Below are 14436 nucleotides of genomic sequence, written 5' to 3' on the forward strand. Positions count from 1 at the left end.
CAGAATTTTCAGTTCAATGTTGATTTCTATTGGGCTGTGTTTAATGTCCATGTTCAGCAAATGTAGAATGAAATATGTTACTTCCAATGCTCTTCAGTGTTCTGTATAACTGGTGTAAAAGTCCCTACTTGTCTGTCCTATATTAAATGATTTGCAGTCCTGGCATGTCAGATGGCAAATACCAGCTGTGTTGTGTTTGTCTGTGCTTGTTCAGTTGCATTTAGTCGTCTATGACAGAGTCGTCTGTCCTGTAGGCTTTTTCTAGTCCTTGTTTTTCTTTTCTTTTTTGACCATGTTGCCTATTTCACTCTCTGATTTGTCGTTGTAAGTGAGATCGTACAATTTACTTGTTATTATGGGTTTCTCTTGTTCATGTGTACTTGTGCGTGCATTCTGTGTGTTTGTGTTATGTGTGTTTACATTCTGTGTGTCTGTGCTCGTAAGTTAGAAACATAAAAGTCCAAATTCTCCTCAGCATCTTCTAACAAGGTATATATAGAAAACTTTGTACGTCTTTAAAGTATAAAAACTGAAAACACTACCTCAAAAACTCAAATTTATACATGTAGAAGTGGTAAAGAGCATTTTTCCTATTTTATAGAAAGACTACAACAAAAACACTGATGATGCTGAAACGTCAACGAAACATGCCTGAGAAGCTTTCAAAAAATGTGTTTTTCTGAATGTGGGAATTCTCAAAAAACAGTTCTACTTGTCTCACATTATAACTGTACAAAACATATTAATAACATGCCACAAGAAAAATTAGATATTCATAATCTCGCAACACAGTTTACTTTGCTCACAGGTCTCTGAGTTTTACCACACATGTGCTGATACCATGCTACTATACCACTGCCTGATTGGCAACCATCACTTGCTTAAGGGAAGTCCCTCTAATTAATGGATCACCTTAAGACAACATCATTTTTCCAAGTGGAGAAAGAATTAGCATATTTAATCAAAATGTAAAGGCATTATAAATAAAGTTAGTTAACTGCTCGTAGATTTTGACTCTGAAATTATTGGTATATCGGAGCAGCACTTAAAGTAATTGACAGTTCAGAGGCTTCTTTTACCAGGATACAGATTAGCTGGCTGTTTTTCAAAGAGCTGCTTGCGGAGTGGAGGAGTGGCCATGTACATAAAAACAGTATTCCGTTTGAGTCCATAGACATATCACAGCACTGATCTGAACAGATATTTGAATACCACTATTTTATGGTCGATAAAAAGATTTTTTTATATTTCTTTTATATGTGATATCGTGAGAGACAAGTGTGTTCTCAGAGAAACAGTTTGGTTGTTCTAGTGCAGACATGGTGTAACAGTATCTTCACAACCCACAGAAGATAGACTGAAAACAATGATATCTTTTAATTATAAGAAAAATTACTATCATCGCTAATATGCTGTTGCATTCCTTCTTGTTTGAGTAGCCTTAATGCTATCAAGACGCACTTTCAACTGCCGCCTATGATTAAGTCTGGTATTTTTACTATTATGTAAACCACCTATTGTAAATTATTGGGGAAAATGGAGAATAATGTTACTCAAGTTTATGTCACATTTTCTGAAAGAATATTATTAATCTTGATCCTCTGCATTCCATCTTTGCTTCGATGCGGACGGGCTGCAACGCCGCCAATAGCAGAAATATATTTGTATGACTTTATTGGCATGGGTTATAGTTTTATTTCAGATTGAAAATGCCGAGAACAAAATTTAGTTCTGATTAATGTTTTTTCAAATCTAATTCAGTCAGTTATTTTAATGCAATCAGAACAGATCGATTTTGTGATACACCGATGTTCATTTATCTGCCGCCATTTCTTGAAAGCCTTACGTGGCGAGCTTAAATTGCCGAATAATTCAGACATATATATTTGCCATTGTAATAAGAATCCAAATAAAGGTAACATGATTGTATATCAAAATCTATGCTACAGCAAACCATTTTAACTTCTACCATTCTTTGCTGGTGTCGGAGCATAAAACTTTCTCAGCTAAAGCTCAGAAATATTTACAGTCAAATTCGCCGATTCCTGTTTTGTGTGTCTCCATGTTATAAAAGTGAAGTGATACTCATGAATGAACGAAGTTTGTATGAAAGTAGTAAACGAACCTAACTGAATAATTTTAAATAGATACACTTCTTTACAGACAACATATAAAAACCGTTGTGTGTTTCAGTTAATTCACATTCATGCTCATGTCATATTCTAGCCGGGTAGTTTAGTAAATGACAATTTAGAACTGTATGCATATTTAAATATTTATGTTGGACGCTGCTAAATTTATGCATTCACAACATGGTTTAAAAGACAGCATCACAAAGGGCAGTTGAATTTTGTGAAACTAAGCTTCTAATTTTTGTTATTTATAGGTCCCCTAACTCAGACTTCAGAGAATTTCTGCTCAAGCTTCAGAGGCTTCTTGATTCACTTTATAGGAAGTACCAGAAATTACTTTCATGTGGTGACTTCAACATTAATTTTGTATACGATGGTCCAAGAAAAAGGATGTTGGTAGATCTTCTAAATTTATATGATCTGCTGCAGACTTTGTTTTTTCCAACTAGAATGCCAGGGAACAGCAGCACATCCATAGACAATATATTATTTCATTCTTCATTACTAAATGGGCGTTCTGTTAGTAAAAGGGTGAATGGTCTTTCAGGCCATGATGAACATATTTTAACTCTAAAAGGCTTTTGTACTCAAATCTCACATATGATTGCAAACAATGCAGGAAAGTTAATGCAATGGCAACAGAGTGTTTTTATAAACCTCGTGAAGGAACAAGAGTGGCAGGATGTTTATAGCGCCGATAACATAGATGACAAATGTAAAGCTTTCCATAACACATTTCTCATGCTCTTTGAGTTTTTCTTCCATTAGAACGTACTAAATGGGGTACTAGGAGTAGAAAGCAACCTTGGTGGCTGACTAGTGGGATAAGGATATCATGTAGAACAAAGTGGGATTTATATCAAAGTATAAGAAGTAGTCTCAATCAAGCTACAGTAGCCCACTACAAACAGTACTGTAAAGTGCTTCAAAATGTTATTAGGAAGGCAAAGAGTATGTATTACACAAATAGAATAGCTAACTCACAGGATAAATTTACAACTATATAGTCAGTTGTGAAGGAAGTGTCTGGGCAACAGCACAAGGTCGACAATGTAAAGTCAGTTCATAGTAAAAATATCTCTGTTACTGGTAAGTTAGACATATGTACAGTATTTACCACTCATTTTCTGAGCATTTCTGGTCAATTAATAAAATTTTAGTATCTACAGGGTATCATGTAACACTCTTGGCAAATGCCTTTCCGAGATTGACGTCTGAAATACTCCTCTGGGATACAGACAAGGGGGAGATTGAGTCAATAATTAAATCACTGAAGACTAATTACTCTCATGGATATGACGGAGTGCCTAGCAGAATATGTTACACATGTTAGCCCTGTATTTAGCCATATCTGTAATTTTTCGTTTAAGAATGGTCAGTTTCCTGAACGATTGAAGTACTCAGAAGTAAAGCCAACCTATAATAAATGGGAAATGGATAACGTAGACAATTTTAGACCTATTTCTATGCCATCATTGTTTACAAAAGTTATTGAAAAAGCTGTGTGTGTAAGGATAATTGATCATTTTGAATCTCACAATTTGCTATCAAATGTACACTTCGGCTTTAGGAGTCGTTTAACAACTGAAAATGATATCCTCCTTTTTTTGTGAGGTATTGAATGAGTTAAACAAAAGATTTCGAACGCTAGGCATATTTTTTTTTTACTTAACTAAGGCATTTGATTGTGTTTATCGCAAAATATTACTCCAGATGTTGGACCATTACAGAATACTAAGATTAGCTCACAATTGGTTCACCTCTTACTTTAGCAGCAGACAGCAAAAGGTCATTATTCACAGTGTTGAGAATGGCGCTGATGCAGGGTCTGATCGGGGTATAGCCCAATGGAGGGTGCGCCAGGGATCAGTGTTGAGGGCACTCCTGTTCCTTATTTATATAAATGATTAGCCCTCTAGTATTACGGGTAACTCTAAAATGTTTCCGTCTGCTGATGATAGTAAAGGATGTGTGCAACATAGGCTCGGTTTCAATTAGTGCAGTTGATGACATTTAAGTTTATGACATGTAGAAAATAAGCTAACGCTAAATCACAGTAAAACTTAGTTTTTACAATTTCTGACATAAAATTCAACAAAACCTAACGTTTTAATTTCGCAGTATTGGCATATCATTAGTGAAACTGAACGGTTTAAACTTCTAGGTGTTCAGATAGATAGTAAACTGTCGTGGAAAGCTCACATTCAGGATCTTGTTAAAAGACTTAATGCTGCCGTTTCTATTATTCCAACGGTATCTGAAGTAAGTGACCGTTCGACAACAAAAATAGTCTACGTTGCTTATTTTCAATCACTTATGTCGTATGGTATTACATTTTGGTATACTCTTCCCATTCTAAAGGGATATTTTTGGCTCAGAAACGGGCGGTACGGGCAGTAAGTGGTGTAAGTTTGCAAAAGTCTTGTCAACCCCTGTTCACTGGTCTCAGTATTTTGACGTTGGCCTCTCAATATATATATATATATATATATATATATATATATATATATATATATATAATTTCTTGTTAACAATATCAGCTTATTCCCAAAATAAGCAGCTTTCACTCACTTAATACATGGCACAAAGCAAACCTGCATTTGGATCGGATTTCCTTAACTCATGTGCAGAAAGGTATGCAGTACACCGCGACATCAATTTTTATTAAGCTACCATAAGAATTCAAAATCTTAGCAGTAATCCACGCGGTTTCAAACCGAACCTGAAGAGTTTCGTCGTGGGTCACTTATTCTATTCTGTCGAGGAATTCCTTGAAAAATTAAGATGATTCTTTTTGTGTTATTGATTGCGTTTACTTATACTTTATTATGGCTTGACATTTTTTTTCGTAAAGAGTTTATTATTATCTGTTATTACTTTGACGTTGTAATTTCGTGTACTGACACGTTCAATGACCATGGAGGTTTGTTCTTCAATTTGATCCTACGGAACTTGATGTGTAAATAAAATAAAAAATTTGCTGAGTGATCATTAGTTACAATGACCATGATGCACCGAGTGATCCGTATATTCTACCTGTCTATCTAAAAATACTATCTGTCTATCTAAAAATAACCTTAAAACGATGATCTGAACAGTTCGTAATAGAATGATACGAAGAATATCTTCCATACTCTATTGTAGTACATCTGAAGATTAATTTTGCTAACATTAACAAATAAAAGTAAGCCATTGACGCTCAGACACGAGGATAATGCCCTCTAGCTTTCACAGTGGCAGATAGTCCGAGCTCAAGCTGTTTCTGCCGGCGCAGCTTTCCACGGTCGTTGAAGCAGCTGTCGTGGTCGCCTTGTCCCACCTTACGACTTCCTTCGTCTGCTGTTATAGCAGAGCTTAACTCGGGTTTCATCCACAGGAGTGAAATAATGGTTCCATGAACCACAAAATAAATGTCAACTCAAAACTGCTGAAGATTAATTTTACTGCAAGAAATAGAGCAGAGCACGCTTAGCGAAATACTACGGCAGTATTAGAAGACTTCAGAAAAGTGATAGCTAATTTAAGACAAAGAGTTTCACAAATTGATCAAGTCAATCACCTGTTGGTCCACTCTGCACTTATTCAAGCAGTTGTTCGACTATGTATTGACTGGAATATTGTTTGATGTCCTTCTAAGGGATATCGTGGCAAATTCTAACAGTTCGGCGCTTAGGTAGTCAAAATCCCGAGCTGGTCTGAGGGCCCAACGCATTATGCACCAAACGTTCTCAGTTGGGGAGAGATACGACTACCTTGCTGGTCAATGAAGGCTGCAGCAAATAAGAAAATAAGCAGTAGGAAATCCCACAGTCTGAGGGCGGTCATTATCTTGCTGAAATGTAAGCTCAGAAAGGCTTGCCATGAAGGACAACAAAACGGGGCGTAGTATATCGTCGAAGTACCTCTGTGCCATTAGCGTGTCGGTGATGACAACTAAAAGCGTCCTGCATTGAAATGAAACGGCACCCAAGACCTTCAGTCCTGGCTTTCGGGCCATATGACAGGCGAGAGTGATGTTGGTATTCTACCGTTGTTCGGGGCACCTCCAGACATCCTTTTGCTGGTCATCGCGACACAGTTCGGAGTAGAACTCAGAGGTGAAGACAGTTCCACTTCTGTCAATGAGATCACAGGCCGAAAACATGTCTGGAGACTTTCCGGACAATGGTGGGATACCAACCTGTCATCCGACATATGGTCCGGTAACCAAAATTGATGGTCTTGGGTGCCATCTCTGCTCATAGCAGGTCGATTTTGGTCATTATCCACGGTAACCTTACAGCATAGCTGTCCGTCGACGATATTGTAGGACCCGTTTTGTTGCTCTTCATGTAAAGGCATACTGGGCTTACATTTAATCAAGATAACCCCGTTATACTTGGCGAGAGTTTCTACAGCTTCTCCTCGTGCTTTCCAAACCCTGCTTTAGCCCGTAAGGTCACCGGTCTCTCCGTAATTGAAGACTTTGGAGCATTATTGTCAGGGCCGTCGAACTACCTCGGGTTATGATGACCTAACGGGTCAGTTGGTCAGATGTGGCATACTATCCCTCAAGAACAAATCTAAAATCTCTGTCAATCTGTACTAAGCCAAATAAATATTTGCATAACGGGCAGAGGTGGGCCAACGCATTATTTACTTGTTCGATTTGTGAAGCTCTTTCTCTTGAATAAATCATTCCCCTTGTTCTGAAATTGTAATAATCTGTCTATACACATATCACACATCTACCGCTTTGCATCCCATCCGGATAATTTCTTTTTAAGGAATCATATTCTTCTTCCTTTTTCTTTTTCCTTAGAGTGTATGAGTTTATTCCTTAGTGAGCAATTCATGACAGCATTTCAAATTTTCAAATTCGGTCAATAATTATACGAAATAGTGAAGATCAGGTTTGTTGCCTCTGAGAGCAGCTAATTAAGCGACGTATAACTTGGAGAAGGTGACCGTTTTAAAGTCTTCAACATGGTACGTAGGTCCTAGTGATCTCTCCCAGTGAGTGGTGGAGTAGTATAGTTACCTTAAAAAGTATGCATCACCACATTAGTAAAGCATCAACAGGCTTTGTCGCTGAGTGTGGGACTACTTGCAGCTTCGACGCGCGGCAGCGGCTGTCGGCGCCGGTGGAGTCGCACTGGAAGCACCCTCAGCTGGTGGCGGACCGCGGCCTCTTCAGCACGATGGAGTCTCCAGCAGAACTGACCCTCAGCCGCCTTCAGGAGAGCGACGAGGCCGTCTACCGCTGCCGCGTCGACTTCCGCCTCTCTGCCTCCAGGAACTCCAGGGTTCGCCTCACAGTTGTTGGTGAGTTCCAACACCCGCCCAATGGACTCTCTTGTGCCGGGCTGCTGATACCAAGTTTACTCACAATTATTTTACGTTAGACTTACGATTACATTAGATTAGATTAGTATTTGTTCCATAGATCATGAATACGACCCTTCGTAATGATGTGGAACGTGTCAGGTTAATAAAAGGTGTCTATACAAGATATCACATTACACAAAATATTACATGACACTCAATATTTTAAATTTTTTTTGTGGTGGTTTGGAAATTACCCACTTACTGTAACCAAAAATTCATCGAACGAGTAGAAGGAGTTGCCATTGAGAAATCCTTTTAATTTCCTTTTAAATGCTATATGGCTATCTGTCAGACTTTTGATGCTATTAGGTAAGTGACCAAAGGCTTTTGTGGCAGCATAATTTACCCCCTTCTGAGCCAAAGTTAGATTTAACCTTGAGTCGTGAAGATCATCCTTTCTCCTAGTGTTGTAGCCATGTACACTGCTATTACTTTTGAATTCGTTCGGATTGTTAATAACAAATTTCATAAGTGAATATATGTATTGTGAGGCTATAGTGAAGATCTCTAGCTCTATAAATAAGTGTCTGCAGGATGATCTTGGATGAGCTCCAGCAGTTATTCTGATTACACGCTTTTGTGCAATGAACACTCTTATACTCATTGATGAGTTACCCCAGAATATGATGCCATACGAAAGCAGAGAATGAAAATAGGCGTGGTAAGCTAATTTACTCAGATGTATATCTCCAAAATTTGCAATGACCCTAATAGCATAAGTAGCTGAACTCAAACGTTTCAGCAGACCCTCGGTGTGTTTTTCCCAGTTCAACCCCTCATCAATGCATACACCTAGATATCTTGAATATTCTACCTTAGCTACCGATTTCTGATCGAAGTCTATATTTATTAATAGTGTCATTCCACTTACTGTGTGGAACTGTATATGCTGTGTTTTGTTAAAGTTTAATGAGAGCCCATTTGCAGAGAACCACTTAATGATTTTCTGAAAAACATCGTTTACAATTTCACCAGTTAATTCTTGTCTTTTGGGTGTGATAGCTATACTTGCATCATCGGCAAAAAGTACCAGCTTTTCATCTTCATGAATATAGAATGGCAAGTCATTAATATATATTAAGAACAGCAGAGGACCCAAAACCAAACCTTGTGGCACCCCATTCTTGATTGTCCCCCAGTTTTAGAAATCACCACTTTTTTGCATATTATGTGAACTGTTTATTTCAACTTCCTGCACTCTTCCCGTTAGGTATGATTTAAAACATTTGAGCACTGTCCCATTCATACCACAGTACTTGAGCTTATCTAGAAGTATTCCATGATTTACACAATCAAAAGCTTTTGATAGATCACAAAAAATCCCAACAGGTGACTTCCAGTTACTCAGATCATTTAATATTTCATTAGTGAAAGTATATATAGCATTTTCCGTTGTAAAACCCTTCTGGAAACCAAACTGACATTTTGTTAAAACTACATTTTTACAAAGGTGTGAAGCTACTTTACAATACATTACTTTTTCAAGAATTTTGGATAAGGCAGTCAGAAGAGAGATTGGGCGGTAGTTGTTGATATCAGATGTAGATAAACGAAGTTTGTTATTTTTGCATTAACCAAGTCTCTCGAACCTATAGCTTCAATTAATTTGGAGAGATCCGCTACAATTGTGCTAATTACTTATTCAAACCACGAACGGTTTCGTAATTTTAAAATCATATCTGCAATTGTATGAAATTATCGTATTTTTAACAAATAACATGAGGTCGGGCCAGACAGCGCAGCAAACCGGTTGTGGTTTTAGTACGTCATTATTACTATTGATGGGGATCTCTCTAAATTAATTGGGATGCCTCGCAATTGCGGGGGTCTTAGATATCAAATCTTGTACTATAGCGCCAAAATTATACAGACTGTGTAGAACTCTTGAGATTAAAATTGTGTACCGGACTGGGACTGGTACGAGGTTTGTTCGCCTTTCAACGGCACGACTCACGCCCTTGACATAGACAACTAATGGTCAGAAACGAATCAAAAACCCAGCGTCATTACGCACTGTTAAGACATTGGTCCCACTTCCGGGGGGGATTACCATGTGTCCCTACAGATATGCAGTTCCATGGTTTTTCTAGAATCCTTAGAACCAACGCTCGAATTTCTTCTTTGAAATTACCTAGCTCCTAAGCCCGACAGCATTCTCTCTCTAAAGGATATTGTCATCGAAAAAACATTGAATTATAGTCTTCTTTTTTTCTATCGAAAACAGTGTCTGTAATCGTTTGCTGTTTGAGGTCATTAGCGGCACCTAAAGAAAGGAAAAACTTAAAAGTTGGTCCTGTAATTTGTGCAAAGTGTCCCGCTTTCCTAGGAGGCTACACAAGTACACGGAAGCGCCAACGAAACTAGTATAGGTATGCGTATTCAAATACAGAGATATGTAAACAGGAAGAATACGGAGATGCGGTCGGCTACGCCTATATAAGACACCAGTCTGGTACAATTGTTAGATCGGTTACTGCTGCTACAATGCCAGGTTATCAGGATTTAAGTGTGCTTGAACGTGGTGTTATAGTCGGCGCAGGGGCGGTGGGACACAGCATCTCCGATGTAGCGACGACCGTTTCACGAGCGTACTGTGATTATCAGGACTTCAGTAAAACATCGAATCTCCGACATCGTTATCGCTGGAGAAAGATCCTGCAAGAACAGGACCAACGACGACTGAAGAGAATTTTTCAACGTGACAGAAGTGCAACACTTCCGCTCATTGCTGCAGATTTTAATGCTAGGCCATCAACAAGTGTCAGCGTGTGAACCATTCAACGAAACATCATCGTTATTGGCTTTCTCGTATACCCTTGATGAATGGACGGAACAAAGCGTTACGCCCCGCGTGGGCCCGTCAACACCGACATTGGAGTGATGATGATTGAAAACTGGTAGGACGAGTCTCGTTGTATCGAGCAGATGGTAGTGTACGCGTATGGAGACAACATCAGTAATCCATGGACCCTACATGTCAGAAGGTGACTGCTCAGGCTGTTAGAGGCTCTTAACGGTTGGGGGCGTGTGCATTTGGAGTGATATGGGACCACTGATACGTCTAGATACGACTCTGAGAGGTGACACGTACGTAAGCATCCTGTCGGAACAGTCTGATATCCTTCGTGCATTCCGGCGTCCTTGGGCAATTCCAGCAGGACAATACTACACCCCATGCATCCGGACTTTCTTCAGAGTGGCTCCAGGAACACTGTTCTGAGTTTAAACACTTCCGCTGCCACCAAACACCCCAGACATGAACGCAGGATTCATGATGTCAATTCCCTTCAGCACTATTTCGGGATTTATTCGAGTCCATGCCACGTCGTGTTGCGGTACTTCTGCGTGCTCGCATGGGCCCTATACGATATTAGGCAGGTGTAGCAGTTAAATTGGCTCTTCAGTGTAGTTTGTTGCACGAAAGACCGTTGCAAACTTAATATCCGGTTAAAAGAGTTCCAGCTTTCAGTCTCTAATAACGGGGATTTTCGAAACATTGTGATCCTGTAATGCATTCTTTAAGTGTGGCGGTCATCACTTTCAACACTTGCTATGAGCTTAATATGTTGTTGTTAGATGCACGTTTGTTACACCACAAAACGACGTAATTATACATTTCTGACAGTGAATTCAGTGTCCCAAAGTACTTATTATGCGATGCTCTACCAGTTGCATAGTTCTAGCCCTAGAGACATTTGACCACCTGAAGCTCCTGCAGATTTGTTAATCAGTGAGAAGGGCTACCTGTTTTTATTCCATAAGCCGGGTTACACAGATAAGACTACTTCTTTTCGTAAGTCGTCAGTCGCTGACTGGTCTGATGTGGCCCGTCACCAGTTCCTGACTTGTGCCAAGTCCTACAACTCAGGGAAGCATTTGTACCCTACGTCCCCAATTATTTATTGGATGTATACCAATCTCTGTCCGCTTACAAATTTTACCCCCGTCAACTTCCTTTAGTAACATGGAAGTTATCCTCTGAATTCTTAACACAAGTCCTGTCATCTCCTGGCTTCTTAACACTGGTTTTCACGTTTTCCTTTCTTCCTAGATTCTGCGGAGAACATCCTCATTTCTTATTTCTCAGCCTACTGTTTATCAGTCTTCTGTAGCACCACACTTCAACATCTTAGATTCTCTTCTTTCCGGGTACTCCGACAATCCATAAATCTCTGCTACGCAACGCTGTTCTTCAAATGTGTCTCCGCAGAAAACTTTTCCGCATATTGAGGTTATATCTGATAAATGTGCAACGTTCTCTTTGCCTGACTGGTCTGCATTGTACGTCGTCTTTGCTTCGTCATGCGTTGTTTGATCCATTGATATTGTCTGCTTCCTGGTCACCAACTCCGATGTTATGTTTACCACCAGTTTCATTAGTAATCAAATAATCCTTGGTGCCGGGTTCGAACTCTGTCACTGTTTACATTTTAAATCTTCACCAATGGTGGCCGAAGACTTCCGGCATAAGGAGTCACCGTCATATGCCAACGCCTGTTTCATCGAGGGCGAAGGCGAGGACAGAATTTCAGGACTCTCTCCAGCCTCTGGAGTGGGGAAACTGCTCCAAACACGCAAAAAAATTCAGCAATGATCAATGATATGAGATTGCAGAAGGCAATGGAAAACACTGCATTAAAAACACATACAGTTACATGCATCTACAGCACACGTGGCCTGTAATCCATGAAATGTGTTGATGAGCTCTCCATTGGCAAAAGATTCCGGACTTGTCCCATATTCGGATCTCCAGGAGGGGACTGCCAAAGGCGAGGGGACCGTGAGAGAAAGACCGAATGACCAACGAAAGGATAATATTCTAAGAGTCGAAGCGTGGAACGACAGAAGTTGAAACGTACTAGGAAAGCCAGAAAATCTAAAAAGGGAAATGCTAAGACGCTGTCTACATGTAGTAGGCGTCAGTGGAGTGAAAAGGAAAGAATACAAAGCATTTCTGCTTAGACTAGTATAGGGTAATACCAATAGCAGAAAAAAATGGAATGACGGAAGAAGGCTTCGTTATGAATATGAAGGTAGAACAGAAAGTGAGTTACTGTAAAGAGTTAACTGACAGGGTTATTCTCATCAGTATCGATAGTAAAATAACAACGAAAACAATAGATATTCATGGCGAGGTCGCAAGCAGAAAATGAAGAGACAGAGAACATATATGAGGATATTGTTAGGCAAATTGAGTAAGTAAAGGGAGATAAAAATCTAATAGGCATGTAGAATTAGAATGCGTTTACGGGGGACCGATTAGAATTAAGGGTTACGGGAGAATATGGGCTTGATAGTAGGAAAGACAGAGGTGAAGGACTAAGTGAGTTATGCAATAAATTTCAGATAGTAACAATGAATACTGTGCTCAAGAATTACAAGACAAGGAGGTAAACTTGGAGAAGACCCAGAGGTAGAGGAAGACATCAGTTAAATGACATCACGGTCATGCAGAGATTCTGAAATCAGATACTGGATTGTGAGGCCTACACCTGGGCAGTTACAGACGCAGACCACTATTTAGTATTGATGAAGAGCAGACTGAAGCTTAAGAGGCTAGTCAGGAAGAATCACAGCGCTAAAACGTGACATACAAAAGCACTAAGGAATGAAGAATTGTGCTTGAAGTTCTCTGAGACTCGGGATACTGAAGTAATGAACAGCAAAGTAGGCAGTTCAGTGGAAGGGAATCTGTAAAAACGGCTGTCACCGAAGTTGGAGAGGAACACTTACGTACAAGGAAGGTAACTGCGAAGAATCATGAGTAAGAGAAGAAATACTTCAGCTGATTGACTAATGAAGAAAGTACAAAAATGTTCAAGGAAATTCACACCCAGAAATACAAGACACTTGGGAATGAAATAATTAGGAAGTACAGGACGCTAAGGCTTAATACCTATATACAAAAATGCGTAAAATCGAAAAAGAAATTGTTGTAACTGCGACCGAAACGGGCGTGGGGTTGACGTGACGGAAAGCGACTCGGGACCCACGGAGCGGCCAGCCAACAACAACATAACGGGAGAGGACGGGCACAACCAACGAAGGACCTAACGAACAACAAGATCGAAACAACAGAGTCACAGGAAACCACGTCCACTCGTTCACAAAACAAGAAAGTAAATACGCCGTCTAAGGCAAGGCGATATGTCCGGAGACGCACGCAAGATTAGACTGTCTGGCTAAACTGCTTTTTTTTCTTTATTGAAGACTGGCTAAGCGAGAAGCAGGCGCTTAAATACATGATCGGTGGCTCCGCTATTGGCCGCTGGGACCACATGTTCCACCGTGGCGCCCTCACACTTAATGTGGGCCAGGAGGCGCGCGCCGCAACGGCTTATGGTGCGTATGGTATAGAGACCTCTAGGGGTCTTCAACGTCCATGCCTTCCGGCGCGGATTCAAATTCCGCAGCGCGCGGTACCAGAGAAAGCTCTTGGAAAGATGGGTAGTGTCCAATATGTAGAAGAACCAAGAGGGAACAATAACAGTGGAAGACAAAGACGAAGGGCAAGTATTAAAAAGCGCGTAAGGATGTTGTCTTTCACCCATACAGTTCAATCTATACAGCGAAGAAACAAAAAAAGAAAATGAAAGATAGGTTCCAGAGTGGAATTAAAACTCAAGGTGGAAACTTATTAATGTTAAGATTCGCTGATGACATTGCTGTCCTCAGTGATAGTGAAGAAGAATTGTAGGATCTGTTGAATGGAATGAACAGTTTAATAAGTAAGTAACTTGGACTGAGAGTAAATCGAAGAAAGACAAAAGTAACGTGAAATGAGAACAGCTAGGAACTCTACATCTGGATTGATGATCATGAAGTAGATGAACATAAGGAAATCTGGTACCTAAGCAACAAAATAACCCAGAACGAACGGAACAGGGTGGACATAAAAAGCAGACTAGCACTGGCAAAAGGGGCCACGGGCCAAGAG

At 39.9% G+C, this 14436-nt stretch overlaps 1 protein-coding gene across 1 annotated transcript in view; it reads left to right on the forward strand.

Annotated features, from left to right (window-relative positions):
* The window catches only part of LOC126260337 (uncharacterized), a 568591-nt gene extending 561075 nt beyond the window's left edge, over positions 1 to 7516 (forward strand). Inside the window, exon 3 of the mRNA XM_049957662.1 lies at positions 7225 to 7516. Within this exon, the coding sequence (XP_049813619.1) occupies positions 7225 to 7516 (292 nt within the window). The remainder of the gene's footprint in view (positions 1 to 7224) is intronic.
* The last annotated feature ends 6920 nt before the right edge of the window (positions 7517 to 14436 follow it).

The sequence above is a fragment of the Schistocerca nitens genome, chromosome 5 (assembly GCF_023898315.1).
Source record: "Schistocerca nitens isolate TAMUIC-IGC-003100 chromosome 5, iqSchNite1.1, whole genome shotgun sequence".
NCBI lineage: Eukaryota > Metazoa > Arthropoda > Insecta > Orthoptera > Acrididae > Schistocerca > Schistocerca nitens.